This window comes from Rhipicephalus microplus, chromosome 7 (genome assembly GCF_043290135.1).
Source record: "Rhipicephalus microplus isolate Deutch F79 chromosome 7, USDA_Rmic, whole genome shotgun sequence".
NCBI classification, from domain to species: domain Eukaryota; kingdom Metazoa; phylum Arthropoda; class Arachnida; order Ixodida; family Ixodidae; genus Rhipicephalus; species Rhipicephalus microplus.
In genome coordinates, this window is record NC_134706.1 from 20,939,458 (window position 1) to 20,959,988 (window position 20,531).

At 44.5% G+C, this 20,531-nt stretch overlaps 1 protein-coding gene across 1 annotated transcript in view; it reads left to right on the forward strand.

The window, feature by feature from the left end:
* The first annotated feature begins 15,834 nt into the window (after nt 1-15,834).
* LOC142767196 (uncharacterized) overlaps nt 15,835-20,531 on the forward strand; it is a 48,133-nt gene continuing 43,436 nt past the window's right edge. The window contains exons 1-5 of the mRNA XM_075868423.1: nt 15,835-15,924; nt 16,535-16,659; nt 16,870-16,891; nt 17,294-17,388; nt 19,254-19,496. Coding sequence (XP_075724538.1) covers nt 16,548-16,659; nt 16,870-16,891; nt 17,294-17,388; nt 19,254-19,496 — 472 coding nt within the window. The 5' untranslated portion in view covers nt 15,835-15,924; nt 16,535-16,547. The remainder of the gene's footprint in view (nt 15,925-16,534; nt 16,660-16,869; nt 16,892-17,293; nt 17,389-19,253; nt 19,497-20,531) is intronic.

Here is a 20,531-nt window from a genome sequence, read left to right on the forward strand (position 1 = left end):
TGCAAAACAGGTTAAATTTTGTTACATCTGTATGACTGGCAGTCTCGGACTGACGTTTCAGAGAAGAACACTCTTTTCCTGCCAGACGTGATCGGTCTTGATGCGACTCTGAAAATCCAGCGATGACGTGCAACTTTGATGATTTCTATAAAAAAAAACGGGTATTTTCCAAACCATCACGTTTCAACTTCCCTCGATTGAAACAAAAACCGATACACATTAAATCCAAATGAATTAAGGTTATAGTATTCGTATTAATCATGATGTAATTGGAATAAAAGCAAAATGAAATGATAATGAGCCCTCAATTTCTTTTCTTACCTGAAGCGAGTTTGAAAAGTGCCCATTAACACAATTTTGTTAATTATTTTCAAGAATAATATAGATTGCGACAAGGTATTTTCGCTTCGACATGCAGTATCTGTGCGAGAACGAATGGAGTGTGGCTGACAATCTTTATTTAGAAAAAATTGTATTCTAAAAAATAAAAACAGCCTGCCTTTGAAGGCAGACTATACAGAATCCTGCTTACTCTACTGAAACAGTAGAATTACAATGGTGGTTAGGGGGCTACATGCTCAAACTTTTCGCTGTCGCGAATTCTCGGTTTTGTAAATATATACTCCAGCAGACCCCGCGCATTGCGGCAATCATTTTCAATCAAAATGTGACTGCGTATATATCGCTATGGTGTCTTCTTTTCGCTTTTAGTGAAAATGTTCAGAAGTGGGCCTATGTGCCTACTTCACATTGTAAAGTGGTGAATCGTGGGTATAAACGCCCATTGCGATGTATTTAGGGGTGCATCATAACTAGTGGAGTGGACAAATTACTCTGTGGTCGAGCAACGCTTCATTTTTTTTTTTTCGCCGAGTCCCACGAGTGCGTATGTAATGCTTATTTTTAATATCTAAATATCGGTGCAGCTTGAACTGACGTTGGCCTGAGCCGACATTGCGTCTTTATAGAGACTTAGGAAACGGGAGACTCGCACGAGCACATGTAGGTACTTGTTCTGTCAGCCATTACGAAAGCATAAAAAAAATTGGCAGATCCCACGTACAGTGGGAATCAATGATATGCAAAGCACGAATGAGGAAGGTTGATATGCCACTTTAAAATCAGCACAATGCTACGAAACGGAGGTAGATTATGCCGTACATGATTTCCATAGCATGATTTATCATGCTTGGACGTGTCATTTACCTGTGTCTTCCATTCACGTCACCTGATACCAAATTTGGTATATGTGAAACTAGCGAAACGGCCACGAGCGTGCTATGAGCGTAGCATGTAGTCCAGTTTTGCAGGACACGCATGTCATGATTATCATGGTTGCCCCAGTTGCATCCCTTCGTCGTCCATGCACGTCCCGTAATACCAAATTTCGTATATCTGGAGCTAGCGAACGCTGCAGAGCGCAGCAACGCTATAGGAATAGGCTAGCAGAACGCAAGCACTCTATAGTCTGACGCCAGGCGCGACCGGCGCGACCAGCATCCGTCGCGGCGGCCCGGTGGCCACTGGCGCAGTATGCGACATGCTGCATTTCGCGCCGACGACATTACGCAGACAGCACCGAGTCTTCCTCTCTTCGTGACGGTAGGGCGCGCTTTAACGCGCATGCGTCAAAGCAACACAGCGCGGCGCGCGCCTGCGAGTACGTGGCAGACATATCGGCACCTGGCGTGGCATCGCCTGCATGACGTGACGAAACGAACGCCGGTGCGCATGTGAGCCGGGTCACGTCAAAGTGTATAGGTGCCTTGAGTGTGGCCCGTAGTCATGTTCGTACATGACACGCATTTATTGATTATCATGTCTGCACCAGTCACATACCTTCGTCATTCGTTCACGTGACGTAATACCCAAATTGGCATATTTGAAGCTAGCGAAACGGCTGCGAGGGCATCATGAGTGTAGCATGTAGTTATGTTGTTACATGACACGCATATCATAATAATCATGTTTGCACCAGTCACATATCTTCGTCATTCGTTCACGTAACGTAATACCCAAATTGGCATATTTGAAGCTAGCGAAACGGCTGCGAGGGCATCATGAGTGTAGCATGTAGTTATGTTGTTACATGACACGCATATCATAATAATCATGTTTGCACCAGTCACATACCTTCGTCATTCGTTCACGTAACGTAATACCCAAATTGGCATATTTGAAGCTAGCGAAACGGCTGCGAGGGCATCATGAGTGTAGCATGTAGTTATGTTGTTACATGACACGCATATCATAATAATCATGTATGCACCAGTCACATATCTTCGTCATACATTCACGTCCCGTAATATACATATTTGGTATATGGGAAGCAATCGAAACGGCCGCGAGTGCATCATGAGCGTGGCGTGCAGTCAAGTTAGTACATGACACGCATGCATCTAATGAATGTCATGTTTGCGCCAGTCATATACCTTCGTCACCCATTCACGTCCCGTAATACCAACTTAGGTACATGTGAAGCTAGCGAAACGACCGTGAACACTTCATGAGCGTGGCATGTAGTCATGTTTTTACATGAGACGCATCTCATGATTATCATGTTTTCACCAGTCATATACCTTCGTCATCCATTAATGTCCCGTAATACCAAGTTTGGTATATGCGAAGCTAGCAAAATGGCCGCGAGCGCATTACAAGTGTATCATGTAGTAATTTTCTTACATGACACGCATGTCATGATTTTCATGTTAGGATCTGTCGCTTGTGTTCGCCATGCAGTGATGTCATAGCATACCAGTTTTGCAAGATCTCATGTCGACGAAACCACCGCAGAAGCAGCAAGACCTCGAAAGTAGATCATGACATTCATGACATATATTTCACGATTTTCATGTTATGACTAGTCTACATGTTATGCTTGTTATACAGTATTGATATGCCATACCAATTTTGGTATCGATATCATTATCAAAACTGCCAGGAGAGCTAAATGTCGTAAGCGACTAGATAGATAGATAGATAGATAGATAGATAGATAGATAGATAGATAGATAGATAGATAGATAGATAGATAGATAGATAGATAAATAGATAGATAGATAGATAGATAGATAGATAGATAGATAGATAAATAGATAGATAGATAGATAGATAGATAGATAGATAGATAGATAGATAGATAGATAGATAGATAGATAGATAGATAGATAGATAGATAGATAGATAGATACGCTCAAAGTCACCGACGTTCACGTCAAAATCTTCGCATTTATTATTGACCGCGATAGAGAGCTGAAATGTACAACTAAGCAATCAGAGATTCTTCTCAACCAGTCACAATGCAAGAGCTGCAGGAGGTTTAACTGCCATCCGCATATAGAACTCATAACTTATAGAAAGCTATATGCATGGTATAGACTGAATTGAAAAACTGGAAGTGCGCGAGCAGTCGAACAGCTACGATGACAAAACCCCTTAGAACACTTCAAATTGGTGTCCAGCCAACAACGTGTCTCCAATCGAGAACAACGAATCCTAGCTTGGCATGAAGTGTGTCAGCTGATTCGCCTCGCGCATTCAGCCATCATTGCTAGTCTAGAAACTAGCACAGCAAATTTTTTTGGAGATTTTAAAAGAGCGAAAACTGCAGATCATACGAGTGAAGGGACACATTAGACGAGCGTGCGTGGCCAACTGGCTCAGCCAATGACACACCAGCAATATACAAGGCTTAGGAAAGCCCATAAGAAGAAATAGCGAAAATTTGTTGGTATGAGGTGTCCATAATAATAGACTTGAGCGCACGTAGTACAAGCGAATAAGGAGGGCACTTTTCTTGTTTAGTCTCTGGATTTATACAACGAGAAGGTTCCTAGTGCTGTTGACATTTTTTTTTCCTGTTAAGGAGAGCGTTGGGTGCGTTAAATAAAAAGTCACAGCGTTTAATAGAGCAGTAGGTCTATCTACGCTAGCAAGGACCCTAGAAAGCAGCAAAAGCATCAACATGAACGTGTTTCTTTCTGCGAAAACCCACAAAGTGGACATACCTTTCAGAACCATCGTTATTGAAAGTGGTTCATGGCAAATGAACGTTAGTGATTCCTACTTAAGCTAAAGACGCTTTATATCAGTGATACTTTCCGCACCAAAAGCTCTAGTGATGACGGTGATGTCGCTCAGACGAACCAGCAGATTTCATTTGCTTTTTCATGAGATGTTGAAGACTTGTTGTATTCTGTTTTTACCGATAAGCTTTTGGCTTCGGTCCGAAAGTGCAAATAAGTTATTAGTGACGTTTCATTTATGAACAATGCAGGCGTGTCCATTGAGAACTTTCTTAGCGCTTCTGGATTTGATCTTAACGTCAATTTTATTAATTTTGGTGACAAGCCGTTTATCTACAACTACAAAGAATCTGTATAGTATCCTGTGTCACCCACCTTCTCTGCGACATTTTTTTAGCGGACGTAGATAGCACGTTGAATAACTTTTGAAGGCGGGAAGGGTTTAAAGGTTTTTTGTTATTTTGACAATTTCCTAATATTTTTAGACAAATGGCTGCCCTATACACCCTCCGAATACATTTTATAGTTTCAAGAGGATCGTCGTACTTCGCTAAGTATGTACGCCATAGAGGCCTTCTATGAAGTTGAGCGTTTTTATGGTCAGGCTGCAGTGTTTAGTGTTTTCGAAGAATATAGACATGGACTTAGTTTCACTACCGAGGTACCCACAGATGCCTGTCTACACTTTTTAGACCTCAAGCCACTGCGGGGCAAAAAACAATTTTGTTGGTATCACCATCTTTGAGTGAAAAAGGTGCTGTTGTCGTATGATTCTGCGCACTCTAATATATTTAGGAGAGGAATTACTTCACTTTGTTTAGAATCGTCGTTCACTAAGTCGTGTCCACACCACATGCTTACTAGTTTTTATGATTAGATCAGCTGACTGGTAGCGGTGGGCTGCCTTTCGTCTGTCATTAACGCGGTAGCCGAGTCGCTACTACAGAAGATGAAACGTGGAACACAAAGAGATGGAGCTGCTTGGGATCCATAGGGTTCCAGGCCTCAAGTAATGCCCTACTTGACAAGCTCTTCCATAACCTTAAGGAGGTCACTGCTAGGAATGGCGGGGCTGTGGTCTTTTAGGCGCCAGAAAAGCCAACCAAGTTGTGTCCACGCATTTGCAATAGCAAGAGACGCTGTTGCCTGAAAAAAAAAACACGAAAAATCATTCGGTATATGTTCTATTGGAGTTGTATTCTTTATTCCTGTATCCTGCGGAAACGTGTATGGCGGCATAACCAGGATCGAGATGACTAAATGACCGGCATAGGGAGCATGCGCTGAAGGTTAAGAAAAACGAGAATAAGTACAGACATCTTGGGGCACATATTGCTGCATGATGGTGTGAACCACTATTCACATATATCTTGAAAGAAGCTTGAATTGATCTGCACTTCTTTTGCTAGAAGCAAATTTCATTAAAAAATAAGGATATCTGTGTCAATGAGCCGTGTTTGGTTCTCTCGAGGCAAGCATTTAGTGATTCTGGCTAGTATATCTGTTTTTCGTATTTCTTTTTTTTTATGTTTACTCGTTACTTGTTCTGTTGTGGCGCTATATACATCGCGCGTTGAATGCTTTCCTCATGCGCAGCTTTGTTCATAATTGCCTTAGCGCATTTTTCTGTACGTATATAACAAGTTCATTTATGAGCAATAAGCAGTTAGTAGTTAGCGCTGAGTGTCGTGTGCGTCACTAGGGTGGATGTGCGAGGGTTTGCGAGGGTCAAGGCAGAGCTAAATATCTTACAATATAAGGAATAACCAACTAGCCCAACAACAAGTTTAATTGAGCTATGAACATTTCTCGCGACACGCCGTAGTGTCAACATTCCTGAAGCCTGTTATCGCCATTGTGGGGTATATAGATGGCGAATCAGCTGTGATACGAGCCAATGCCACCTATCTATATCAGGCCTAATCACAGCCGTCCTGACGTCACGTACCACGACTGAGTGAGCACGCACAGGAGGTTGTGAATCGACTGCCACCATCGTCTTCCGTGAAAAAATAAGACTATCGGGGCGAGTTTCGCGTGTATACAAGCGCTTCATTCAACCTTTTGTTACTGGATTGGCGCTAGTTTAACGATTGTATTGCGCTAACATTCTTTGATGGTTTAGTTGTAAGCATTTATGTTCCACCTGGACGTGGAAAAAATATTGTGCGCTGTTCTGATTTATAATAGTAATGTTTCGTGGCCCAACAAAGGTGGCAAATATTTAAGTTAAATCTTGATATAAATTTTAATGTACACACAGTACAGAACATGCACACAATGTGTTCGTATTGTTTCTGAAGCTTCTGCACTTTGTTCTGCTGAGTGAGTGCGTTTGTTCTGCTGTGCATGTTTTTAAATCGGTGTACTTGGTAGTCGTCCTCAAGTATATTGACTCGAAATGAAGCTCACACACATGTAACAACAGTTAAAGTGGTTTATCCAAGGTTTTCTGCTCCCCATGCTTCTTATTAAGAAGCTACAAAACAGGGAAATTATTGAGGTATGCACAGACATCTAAATTCAGTTGAAGTGCAGCAGCACATATTTCAAGGACAATAAACTAGGGGATATACTAAAGAGACTGGTGTATTATTATAATCTCGTCAAAAAATGATCAGAGCAGCAGTGAAAAATGCAACGTATAGTATGCATAACCAATGCACAACACCACGCACTAGCCCTCCTTCTTTCATCTAAGCAAAAGGGCCGGAGGTATTACAATAAGCCCAATGTGCTATGTGCAAATAGAGATATGTTTACCGATCATCCAGGAATAACGCCTGTTACGACATTGCCACACGGCGATTGTTGCTTTGTTTTGATGTGTTTGCTGTGCGAGCAGCGGAACCTAAAACACGGCTGCCTGAGCCGTGAAGCTGCGTCTGCTTCACTTCGCCGTTATTTTTAGCCAAGCAAACCACGTCTCGGCAAATGCCCTCATCAAAAACGCTAAGTCTACGCAGTTCTTAGCAATATTTCGGGAGGATACGTTATCGCGGGGTGAGCGTCGGCGCCGCTCAGCTAAAAGTGTTCAAGGTCAAGGCTTCCACTGACTGTTCAGAAGCGTACGTGACACCATTTTACAGAAAGAACTGGACGTGATCAAGGTGGTGATTTTAAAGCAACTTAAAGTCAAGTACATCAAGTATAGTATAGACACATACATACCTTCGAATCACGGAGAGACGGCTAATGAAAACACTGGAACCTTCGTCACATCGTGAATATCGATGACAGCTGGGCCCGCAGCACTGTCCCACTGCGAGGGCTTGCAGGTGTGCGCACATCACGCGAACATTCAGTTAACGAAGCACTTAAAATCACCCCGCAGCACTTCACAGATGCAGAATGACACGTTCATCTTCATGTAGTCGCCAAAAGAAACACCAGCACTCAACGACAGACTTCGTTAGGCCTAGCAATCCTGCTATTTTGAACGGCGGGAGCATGCATTCGCCCGTCTAGTCGGAAGTAGTGACGTCAGAGGCCACTCCCGAGGTAGTGAGCAGGCCTGAATTATTTTTTACATGCGGAGCATGTTATACTAGGGGTTAGTCATGCGCCGTCGCCGCCAGCAGCCTCCGCTCCTCCTCCGCCAGCCATCGGCGCATCCCTTCCTCCTCTCAACACAGCGCGCGCTGCGCTCGCTTCTCCCCTCCGCGCATCGCGCGAACGGCGGAAGCGTATTCTAGAACGTATTCTAGAACGTTGCTTCACTCAAAGCTTCACCTTCAATTGAGAAAGCCGATGGAAGCGCCCTCCCTAGGCACGGCAAGTCACTGCATATCAGCGATAATGCGGTGCGATTCTCGAGCAGCGCAGCGTCATTTTCAACCGAGAAGTGAAGCATTGCTCAACTCTGTCAAGTGAAGGGTAAAAGTCGAGTCGAGGAGCGTTTATGAATACGGTGGTTAGTTTTACGTGTGCCAGCTGTATGCTAACACGTGCATGCGCAGGCCGGGGCTGGTACTCGCTATAAATAACCGAGTGTCGGGGCGCGCCGCCCTTCGTCGGTTGGTTTGTGTGGTCGCTCCTCGTCCGATGTCGCTGGTGAAAATGTATGCTAATGAATCCACAAACACACTTACTGACGTCCCTTCCAATAGCGTCAGCCAATGTGTTGGCAGAACCGCAAGCAATTCCGAAGGCACTTCCTGCGTGGACAAGGTCGCGCTGAGAAGAGCTCGCGATGCGGAACGCAAACGTCGGCGTCGAGCGGAAGATCCCCAGCTCCGAAAAACGTGAAGCAGCTCAGAGAACACGAAGCAACGCACGACGGCAAACATCATCCCACCACGGTTCGCGGGACGTGAATCGAGCACGTCTTTGCAAACTTCGACCGCTGCCACCAGACCAACTCACCCTTCACTTTACGGACCATAAAGCCATCTTGCTCAAAATACTCAAAACGTCTCATCAATAAATATTGTCTTTCGCAGCACACGTGCGTGCGTGTTCACTCGTGTTCACTCATAAAACACACGCATGTTGCAAATTACAAACCACGTTTATCGCAGTTCAACATATATGCTCCGCATGCTAACCAGTGTTCCCACTCGGGAAACTGCGGTCATTTTTTTCTGGGTGACATTGTAGGAGACCACATGGAATGGCTGTGCGAGGTCTACTTGGTGGGTATCCATTTCGAGTGGCTGATGTAAAGGGTTCCATGATGTGGACGACAAACGTGGAACATTATTCATATCATTACAGACAGACAGACAGACAGACAGACAGACAGACAGACAGACAGACAGACAGACAGACAGACAGACAGACAGACAGACAGACAGACAGTCAGACAGACAGACAGACAGACAGACAGACAGACAGACAGACAGATAGATAGATAGATAGATAGATAGATAGATAGATAGATAGATAGATAGATAGATAGATAGATAGATAGATAGATAGATAGATAGATAGATAGATAGATAGATAAACTAAGTGACCCAAGCTTCCTTTGTCAGTAAATAACTGCTACGTAATCAAAGGGTGGTGAAAAGGGGAAGTGTAAAGGCAACAAACTATCAGGAATGTGTTCGGTGTGAGTTTTTCTTAACTCACTAAAGTATGTAACATGACTTCTTACTGCTATTCATCATTTCTTCAGCTATGCAGGAAACGGGTGCTGGAGTGTACTTCGCCGTTGACGTAGTGGCATTCGACATAGACTATGATGACTTCGCTAACGTTTGTGACAAGCTCAACCATTACAGGGCATTCACGAGGCGGTACACTTTAACGGACTTCGTGGATTATTTTCAGCTTCTAGCCAATAATGTCGCTGAACTGAAATACTGTTTAGATTTGGGCGAATAAATATATGGCAAGCATCAGCCCGTGTTGATCAGCTACACCTGATGACAATTTTGAAGATCGTTAAATGCTTGCTTGCCAGCAAAGAGAAAGCTACCTCTTAGTGCTTATGAATATATTTCCAAATTTCTATATTTGTTGACTGACATAGTTATGCAGGAAGCATTACGACGGGCCACAGATAAGTTCCGTTTAATATTTTACATAACTCCTGGTGGCACAGTAGGCATAAGGGTTACTAGGAATAAGGGTACAGATTATCGGACGTAGCTTTAGTAGACGAAAGAGAAAATGACCACCACGCAGTTGTAAAAATTAATCCACAAAGATCGCTTTAGGTTCAATCTCCAGCACCAGTATAAGTTTCCAACAACTGAGGATCTTCGTTTCCAAAGAGTTTATTTGGATGTTTTCGTGTGTTTGTGCGGCAAGCTAGGGGTCGTAATTTTCCTTTTATAACCATTCTAACACTGTAAGTTTTACAGAAAGCTTTTGCAACATTCCTATATCTTACACAACCTAGGAAGGCTTAATACTCGCCAGAAAGATGATCGAAGTGTGACAGCGGATTTCCTTGGTCATTAATGCAATAACCCGGCTTGTAGACTCTGCCATGCACAAAAATTATCAGTTCTGTGGCTTGTGACATCTGTCCCAATTGCGAACTCGTTGGGGCACGTTTGCATGCGTCTCTCTTTGAGGTGAAAATGCCACTTTCTTCCAAGTTTGTACCTATAGACACGTCTATGTGAAACCAAAAAAAGATAAGCGGGCATTACTTTTAGTCCTTATTAAATTGTCGAGTCTACCATATATAAAGAAACAGAGGTGATTTGCACGACAGAATAAATCTTCAAAAGCTGCCAAGAAACCTGTAACCTTGACATTACGTAGTAGGCGATTTGCCATATGAGTAAAATGAAGCAGCTTGTTCCTGCCTACACGTGGAGCCACCTCTACTAGCTCCCCAACGGCAAATGGAAGCCTGAAAGAACAATGGAGCTGCGTAGCTTCCTTGTTTATCTTTGTTTCCCTCTTTACAACGGCTCTTCGCTCTTTCTCTATACTTTAAAGTTTATTGTCTGTATCTCTGTCCCCCCCCCCCCCCCCCCAGTTTATGCAATCATATCGTTTTTTTTTGTTCTGATCTCTTTTCTCCTAGCCCCTCTTTCATTTTTTTTTCACCGTCTCTGTTCCTTCCTCTATATTTTTTTCTCTTCATAACTGTTTTTATCTACTTATAGCTTATGTCTGTTTTTCAGGGGTGAATCTCCTTTTAGTCTAACCTTGTGGCTAGTTTCGCGTAACCAAGAGAAGAAGAGACGAGAAAGAAAAGAAGGGAAAAGAAGTGGATAATAATTTCTCATCTCATTTCCTAGATGGCGCTACTCTGCCGCTATTCTCCAAAGTGCCGCTCCTCTCCGATTGGCTGCTACGCACACTTTGCCAACGAGCGCTTTTCTCAGTCTCCTGAATAGTCGCTGTACATAGCGGATCGTTGGTTGGCAATAGATGAAGCCGAGTGGCTGGTGCGTTGAAGACGTTTGCACTCGGCTTCCTTGGCTCGCGTCTCGTCGGTGTTACCCACGCACCGTCTGCATTCTTGAACGCGATCGGATGCATGGACACATGCACAGACGGATGCATGGACGAACGCTTCGCCCCACACAAACTCATTCACTCCGTGGATATGCTGTTATTTTTTTCTCAATTTTTTATTTCTGTTTTATTCTTCCCCTCTCTCATTTCTCTATATTTGTCCCTACGCGTTTGTTGCCGTTTTCTGTGTTTTTTACTTGTATTTTAACCAAAGTCAAGGCAGCATCGAAAGCCAGAGAGTCCCTGGAAGTAGGAGACATGCCACCTGGAATGGAAACGTAACATGCACCGCTACACTGTTTCGAACAATTGGCGTTTATTCCTCATTCTGTGCGTCTTTTTAATGTTCCTGTTTTCCTTGATTTTAATGTAGCTTTGTATTCTTTCTTTCTGTTTCTTAGTATTTCTGTGTTTAATTTCTTATGTTTCTATATAATAAAAGTTTTTTTGAGATACTGGAACGCAGAAGTTTTGATCTGTGTGTCTTTTACAAGATGCAGGCCTCGCGGCTAACGTTCAAGCACTTGCAGAACGCCCAGTCAACTTTAACTGTTGGCTGCAGCGTTCATACATGTAAGCATTGCTGATAAAAAAAAATTCCAGCATCTCCACGGAGTGAGTGATGGTTAGTGTGTGGCCTTACAAATTCTCATTATTGGTGAATCCGAGACAGTAGGCATGAACCAGAATAGAAGGTCAACAGGAACATGATGGTTAGGTGGGTGAAGGTCTAGAGGTTTTTCAGTGATACCATGAATCCTCCGAGAACTTCAGCTGACAAAAGTCCGAGAACCTTGCCGAGTCTCACTCTCATATTTTGGAATTCGCTTCTCGTTGAGCACGTTTCACAGCGGTGTCTTTGGCGCGCATCATCTTGGGATCTGCCCGATGCTGTGCTAACAATCTGACGCGTACGGGGACAACACAGGAGAATGAGCCATGAAGGGCGCACTGGGGCAGCTTCACGCAGCAGCCAGTCGGAGAGCAGCGGCACCTGCACCACCATCTAGCGTCTATTCACCCAACCGCCATATTGCACACGTCTCTATAGGACAGCTTCATCTAGGAAACTAGACGAGAAATGCCGATAACGGCACAGAATGCGTACGGCGTCATCTAATATACCATCACCCAACTACAGTTTGCCCGCATCGTTATAGAACAGAGCTATTTATTGTATGATAAGCGAGATGCTACTTGGGACGCTGGAGGGAGGAGGGATTGCCCTTGACCATAAGGAGCTTCTCTCCTAAGAGCAAATAGTAAGCACATCTGAGGCGCACTATCAATATGTACGTATGCATTGGTGTGTTTCTATTGTACCAAATACATAGATACGTAATTCTAAAGACTCTGGTGTTTCTTACGCTGCGCTAAAATTCCGACACTAATCGCGAAAAAGTATACTACAAACTATATTGCGGTGTCTGCCCCGCCGTGGTGGTCTAGTGGCTAAGGTACTCGGCTGCTGACCCGCAGGTCACGGGTTCAAATCCCGGCTGTGGCGGCTGCATTTCCGATGGAGGCGGAAATGTTGTAGGCCGGTGTGCTCAGATTTGGGGGCCCGTTAAAGAACCCCAGATGGTCGAAATTTTCGGAGCCCTCCACTACGACGTCTCTCATAATCATATGGTGGTTTTGGGACGTTAAACCCCACATATCAATCAAATCAATTATTGTGGTGTCACCTGACAGTCGCCCTAGGCTTTGCAGAAGCTCATGTTTCCCGACAGTACTGCTAGATGGCGTTCATATCTCACGCAGCGCCTCATATCGCACCCACCCCCGACTATGCGTATGGACCCACTCCTAACATGGACAGATATTCTAGAACATCAAAGACTCGAAAGACAGAAACTTTCGCCACCGGGCCCGAAGCTCAGTAAAGAATCTCAGGTACCGTAGCGTCGCCTGCAGACCTTGTATTACCCCAATCCATACATACTTTGCAAAATAGAACCCGACACATACGCACCACAGTGCAGGATCTGCGTACATAAAACAGCCACCCTGTACCACATGGTATGGGAATGCCAACACAATCCACCCCTACAACCCAGAGCAAAACACACTACTGTAGGGTGGCTGGCAGCTCTGTAGAACTCAGATGCGAAGACCAAGAGGCCTTCCTGAAATGAGCGAGGACAGTGGCACTTGCCAATGAGATCCAAGACCAAAGATCCCCCTCACCGACATTCCTTCCTTGGTTTAAAAAATTGTTCTATTCTCTCTCTCAATGGGATCCTTGACGAAATATGGTTGCCGTGTGTTTGCCGTCCACTGGTCCAGCCGCATCAAAAAAGAAGGCACCCTCAGTGTCTGAGTACTTGCCGTCAGCTTTGGCCTGTGCTCGACGTTGATGTTCGTGATACTGTTGATGCATTTGGACCACATGATTTGGCAGTGTCCCAGGACGAGTGGGAGGCAGCTCTGTCCACCTCAGATCCGAAGAGCCAAGAGGCCCTCCGGAAACGGGCGAGGACAGCGCCCCGTGCCAATGGGGGCCCGGGCTATGCAGCCCACCCAGCTATCTAGTCGCGCAAAAGCTCATAATAAATGTTTTTTTTCTCTCTCAATGAGATACTAGGCTAAGAATCTTACTCATCGATCTGTTCACGCAAGAAATCTGTGAATGTTTTTTTTTCTCGTTTTGCTAACCTACGAATGCCGGCGAGACGCGGCCGATTCCACATAGAAAATCCGCTGCCTAAGGCAAGGCGAATCAGAAATGGCCGCTTTGCCGGTGAAAGACTCTTCTCTTCCGGCGACATCTGCAGCGATGCACGCAGATTCGTAGCAAGATTTTCTTTTTTGTCTTCTATTTACCGTTGGTGCTGTCATTCTCTGTTGTGCTGCGTTTTTCTTTCTGTACTTTTGTTTTTCTTTCTCCGTACTGCTTTTCTCGCTCATTCTTGGTGTTTCTACTGGTTCATTCAGGGAGCGCACGCCGAGCGCTCATGTGCGAGGATAGAAGTATAACATCAATGCAGGACTGCAACTGCGGCCGCCTGAAACGTTACTGCATTGCACACGCTAGAAAACTATAGCTCTTTCGTAATACTGCTGCTGCTGCTGCTGCTGCTGATGATGATGATGATAGAATATATTTTGCGAACTCGTTAACAGCGGGAAAAAACAGAACAGCTACGCTGCACAAGGAAGCAAAAATATAAAAAGGAAAAATTCAACATTAAAAACGAAATAAAAGTGAACGAAAAATCAAACAATATCCACGGGATCAATGATAATCAGTGGGGCGAAGCGTCCGTCAATCCGCCCATGCGCCCGCCCGTCTATCTAGTGAAAATATAGAGTACCACCATCTTGCTTTTTTTGTTGACACCGACACCTTGTTGACACCTTGTTGACACCGACAGCGTCATAACGACGCCGTGTTATGTTTTTCGTAACATGTGGACATGCAGATATGTGCCCGCGGGCAGGCATGTGCTACTGGTAAGTGGGGATGTGCCACAGGTTACACATGACGACGACGGGGGACTACAAGCAGGCCACAAGGAGCTTGGCCCCTAAAAAGTGAAAAAGGAAACTTTATGCCCCTATATACTTTGACCTGTGGTAAATATGAAGAGCTTTCTTTCGAGAAGAGTCTAAGAGACACTACACTGGTCTGTATTTGCAGTCTTACCCACTGGGAGTTGTGGTTCCCTTTCATACTCGATGAAGAATAGCGAGAGAGCAAAGCAGACAGCGTAGGTCAGAGAATATCGTAATCGCGGAACGAACAAGACTTCAGTTAAGCGCATGTCTTGCCAAGCTGTGCTCTAGGTGTAAAAAAAATTCGTATTTTCAAGCTCAGATATGGTCGGAGAACTTTAGTCTCTTTTATATTAGTGGAAAGGGAGCAGCATGCTTCGAAAGTTGCTGCTCCAGATCGCAGCAGAGAAACGTAGAACCGCAGTGTGCGTGGAGGCAGTCGCTGATTTTGGATCCGTCACTGTTATTTTCTAATATGCACGAACATTCTGTAGGCTGTGCCCTGAGAAGACTTCAGTGTAACTTTTTAATTTTTTGTGTGTCTTCTCACAGGTACAACCCACTCAAAGGTTACAGCTACAGCGCTCCTCAGAACGATGGACTGATAGCCGGGTCTGTAGTTGTTCTTAGAAAAGTATTGCACGAAGAACCTCGGGCATGGCGCGAATTTCCCTTCACTTCAGAAATCCAGCAAACAAGTTTATGCAGGCGTTTTACCTTGAGCCAAGCTAACGTCAATTTCCTTCTCTTCCTTGTCTTTTTGTTTTCGTCGTGCAAACGGACATGAGCAGGGTTGTATCGGTAGTCCCATGTCTCCTCTCGTATGAGATTCACTGGGTGGGTGGGTGGACACTGAACAGAGATGTTACGGTATGTTCATTGATTACTCCGCTTTAACAATGCGAACATTCTCAGACCATTCCTACCTGACATTATTTAGTAATTATTGTTCTAAACTGCTGAACCAAGGGTGACGGGAGGGAATCCCGGCTACGGCCGCCGCACTGCGACAAACGGTGAGATGCTGGAGGCCCGTGAGCTGACATTTAGGTACACGTCAAAGAGCATCGCGTGCTCGAATTTTCCGGAACTTTCCACTCCAGAGGCCATCATCATCATACCGAAGTTTCAAGGCTCCAAACCCACACAATGGGTATTAGGCTTATTCCCCTATTAAAACTTTTCATCACGAAGGAATCATCATCAGCATCGAGATAATCAACAAAATCGGTTACATTAAAAAAAATTCATCTAAGAATTATTTTAGCTCCTACTAAATATTATTCATAAATCCAGTATGTATAATCCACCCGACTCTTGGCTGATTCCTTAAAATGGGTAAACGCCAATGTTCCAAGAAGGACTATCATCATCATTAATCGGTTCTCGAGGCTGGCCTCAGCATTTCGTGGCAAATCCCGCAGGTTCACTTGAAACCACTTCCTGTCCTGCGATAGCTTACCTGCGACCTGAGCAGGTGAGTGCGTTATCTGTGTGTTTTCGGAGGCAGTTATGTATATGATTGCGTAGGACGTACGAATGAACCACTCGTAACAATTATGTCATCCTCTACCACCTGCGGTTAACAGATCGTCGAAATTTTTCTTTGCTAATCATGTAAGTTCTTCGGCTACACCCAGAGTGACTTACTTAGCAGGACAGTTTAGACAAGGCCACTTGTTTTGAGAAAGTTAAAACAATTTGTTTTAGCTCTAGCACCTCCGTAGCCAGCAGTGATATTTCACAACCTACAGTTGATACGAGGTCATAGCTAAGCCTAACCATTTACTACCAACCAATGGTGCCTCTTCCAAAGCGCTGACCACGACTAGTATGCGTCGTTGAATGTTATGAGAACAGCGTAAGACGCAGCTTCTGCGTCATCATGTAGATTAAACTTAGGTCTTTCACAATCTTCGCGTCGCGGCACCTAGCGTGCACACGCGTGTGGGTCACGTCACCTAGTGTCTGCTCTTTCAGCATTGTCAATTCCACGGAAAGTCCTTGCTAGCGTATGTTCCATTGAATTTGAACTCGGTGTAGACTGTTGCCCGATTAAGTCTGCTACGTACGGGTCTCTGCTGCAGTGCCCTCATCGCCATGTACCCTTCTACGTTGGACCAAACTATGGCGATGGACACGTCAGCGTACCTACCGGAAAACGCCACCCAGATGGCGCTCACATCGAACGAGTCAACGAGTTTTACTTCAGGTATAAAGCTGCCACTACCCAACACGCTTACGAGTTGCTGCTAGCGAGATATACAAGCACGAGTTCAGTGGATTTGAAGAGGCTGTTCATCTTCAAATGCTTCTCATCAGATGCATAGCGCTTACGATAAAACTTGCACTATCTCAGTTTTATTAAGTGATTTAACAATATGCCAAATGTGCTTTGTCACGTTCTTGTTTCACTTTATAGCAGAAAGCAAAGACGATGCGATGTAAGTATCTCTTTGGAGCTCACGCGTAAGTGGAAGATAATTGCACTGCTCACGTCAGCACCCTGATTATTACGAAAGGCAAATGAAGAATCAAGATGCGTACTGTTGCAACCCGATTGCTTCAAGGGAAAGCCACTAATCAAAGAGTGTAATTAGGACACGGATTAATGTATCATACCAAGCTGAAATATACAAGTACATTCTGCTGTGAATGTGGCTACTTCACGTACTCACGGTTGCCTCCAGACGGGACATGCAATTTTCAAAGCAAAACATGTATTTTCTTCATAAAATGCAAATGTCGTCCACATACCAACAGTATGTGCTCTTTTTTATTTCAATAAATAATTGTAAAAATAAATAAGGTGTAATCACACTTTCTTTTCTTATTCAATTGTGCAGGAGAGATACTTTGAGGCTCACAGCAGTGGTGCTTGGCGTAATAATCACCCTCGGAGTCATCGCCACGGTGATGACAGTGACCGTACTATCAAGTAGTAAGTACCACTTGACATTCCCGAAATTGCTAAATAAAATCATTTGCATAAGCCCACAGCCTCTACTGGAACATCTCCAAAACATTGTTCTTTTTCTTTCCAGTCGATGAGTCGATTCCCTGCCACCCTCCTCCACTATACTTCTAGAAATGTCTACCACAATAGCGTAAACTTGCAGTAAATCTGAAAGTATTTGACTAACTGTTGATGTCACGTGATGGCGCCACTGTGTGACGTCATGATGATGCCACAAATTCTTGCGAAATGTCTCTTTATGGCAGCTTCAGATTGTGCCGTGATCACGTTATGATCGTTCGTAAGAGCCATGTTGGTGCCAATAGTCTGCTGATTATGTTTGATGAGTTCTGTTAGGCAAAGAAGGGAACGCAGCGGCAAACACATAGCACCTATAGCCTCTAGCACCTCAATTATCACAGAATAGTTATGTTCAACAGCGCCTTGCTTTATGAGAGTAATATACGCTTCGTCATCCAGTTAGGTTATTTAAACTCTCCCGAATTCCTCAACCTGGTCGCAAATATTATTTACGCGTAGCAGTCAGGGTGCTTTGACGCGTGTTACGTTACCGTGCCCTTCCTGTTTGCTGAATCAGAATGTCGAACACGTGCCAACAAGTCGGCAGAGCACACGCTATCATCTTCATAAATCGGCACGCCTTTTCTTCGTGGTGTTCTTCATCTCTATTTCCCCTGCCGCATTCAGTCCACAGATTTGCTGTGACCCAGAATTATGCTAGCTTCTGCAAGCTTCTCCAATTTTTAAGCCAGCATTCGCATACCTACACTCCAACACTTATACACACCGAACACACTTAAATAGTGGTTAACCTCCTCGCCACCCCCTTTCTCTTAACTTACAATGTGAGTTACATGCTATACACATACCAACGCTAGCATAACCAGCAGCTTTTCGCGTTCGTGATTAAAAGCCCTTTGTTCTGATACTTGCGGGCATCAAATGAAGACATTTCACTTGCATCATCGGGTCATTTCGTGGTTCGCAGATAGGAACTCGATTAAATTTATACTGCCAATCATTCTGCTACCTTAACTACGTGAAACAAACAACCACTTCATTAACGCTGCTTTTTTGTCACAATTTTGGAGAAATTTCGACTTCTTAGTCTGCTCTACATCCTTGAACGTAAATAGCAACCGCCATGGCAACGCCATCATTTTACATTACAGGCGATCAATTGTATAACGGGCCTTTTCCCAGTGCATATAGCGCCTCAAGTGGAAATCGTCAAAGACAACGTTGGTGGCGATTGGATATCGATATTGTCCACCGCATGCAGGTAGTCACTCTCGGAGGCCTGCCTTCGCGCCTCTCTCTGGAATAAACATTGGCTTGTTTGTGACTCCACATGTCGCTTGTTTAACAGCTGCCGTCGCGTTTTGGCCATCGAAAATAATGGCGCCTGCCTCCTCGAGGCCGGTGCGCATGCGCAGACTACCTACCCGGAATGGGCCCATTGTCTTTCCAAGTTTGGTGCAATGCTAGATTGTGTTAGAGAAGCCATATCATATTTGTTCAAAGATTGATGATTGATTTATTGATTTGTGGGGTTTAACGTCCCAAAACCACCATTTGATTATGAGAGACGCCGTAGTGGAGGGCTCCGGAAATTTTGACCACCTGGGGTTCTTTAACGTGCACCCAAATCTGAGTACACGGGCCTACAACATTTCCGCCTCCATCGGAAATGCAGCCGCCGCAGCCGGGAATCGAACCCGCGACCTGCGGGTCTATTTGTTCAAAGAACTCATGCATCAAGCAACGCTGGTTTTCTAAATAATTACGGTGGCTGATGCGTGACTCAAGTCAAGAAACTATATATGCAGGGTCCAACTTTCATGAGAAGACAATCGGTACAGAGGAAGGGAATGTAGAGGGTGCTGCCAGTGGAGTAATCGTCGTCGCGCCTGACCCCAAGTCGAAAAGTACCGCCCTCACGAGCAAGTGGGCAAAATCGACGACGGAAGACCACACTGGGCATGCCACGGGAAAACCATTTACGGTACCAGAGACGACCAGCGTGAAATCTGAGACAACTACATTCCTGCGGACACCCGAAAAACGCAAGAGTGAGTACAGCAAGAAACAATTGCATCTATGCAATACATCTCCCCAAATGAGATATCACACTAATTTGTCAATATGGTTGATTGGGCGAGTTGGCGATACACGATTATTTGAAATAAGAGCGTACTACTTAGACGCGGACAGGAAGACAGGTACAAGTGCTTACTACCAACTGAAAGTTTATTCGGAAAGCTATAAAATACATACTGACAGATGAAACAGTGTCGTGGCACATGCGGTAAGACAAAATGGCGGACCGAAAAAAAAACGATAAAATATCTACGTTTTTCAGCACAAGCTTACCAAGGCCTACTGTGCGTTAAAGTGATTATTGAACTCCTATATCATCTGCGACTGTCCAAAAATGCTAGCTCCTTATCAGAGAGAGCTATCGATAGTTTGCTGACGCAAGTCAAAAGTTCACGCGTTATATGTTTACATGCCGCTTCTATTATAATCCTTGTGCGCTCACCTTTGTGTTTGTTGATTACAACCGTGTTGCCAAACTGAACTTCACAGCCACATCTATGGTGACATGCTGGGCCAGAAATCCATTGTTGCCGCTGCGAACATTGCACGCATGCTCACGCAATCTGTCGTCAAGGCATCTTCCAGTATGCCCTATATAACAGGGACCACACGAAAGCATAATCATGTAAACATCGTTGCTAATGCAAATGACAAAATGGCTTGTGTGCTTTTTTTGCACAGGTTTTTTGTGTCTTTTTTGTGTCTAGCGGCACATGTTGGCATAGCTAGCTTCTTGAGAAAGCTTCTGTGGTGCTGAGGAAAGTACACGCACTCCCATGCGCGTCCCCGTCTTTTTCAGGCGGTGGGTAACCTTATGCATGTAATACCCCTGCCACACGTGGCAACTCAAGTGCACCTTGAACGAGTGTACATAAGCTTAAGCTCACGAAGTGGCATTTTTGCGGTTCGCTTCTACACGAACAAGCGAAGTGTACTTTGAAAATGATGGCAGTGGCGATTGACGGATTTGTAGCACAATGTATATTTGTTATTTTTGTGCCTGTGTC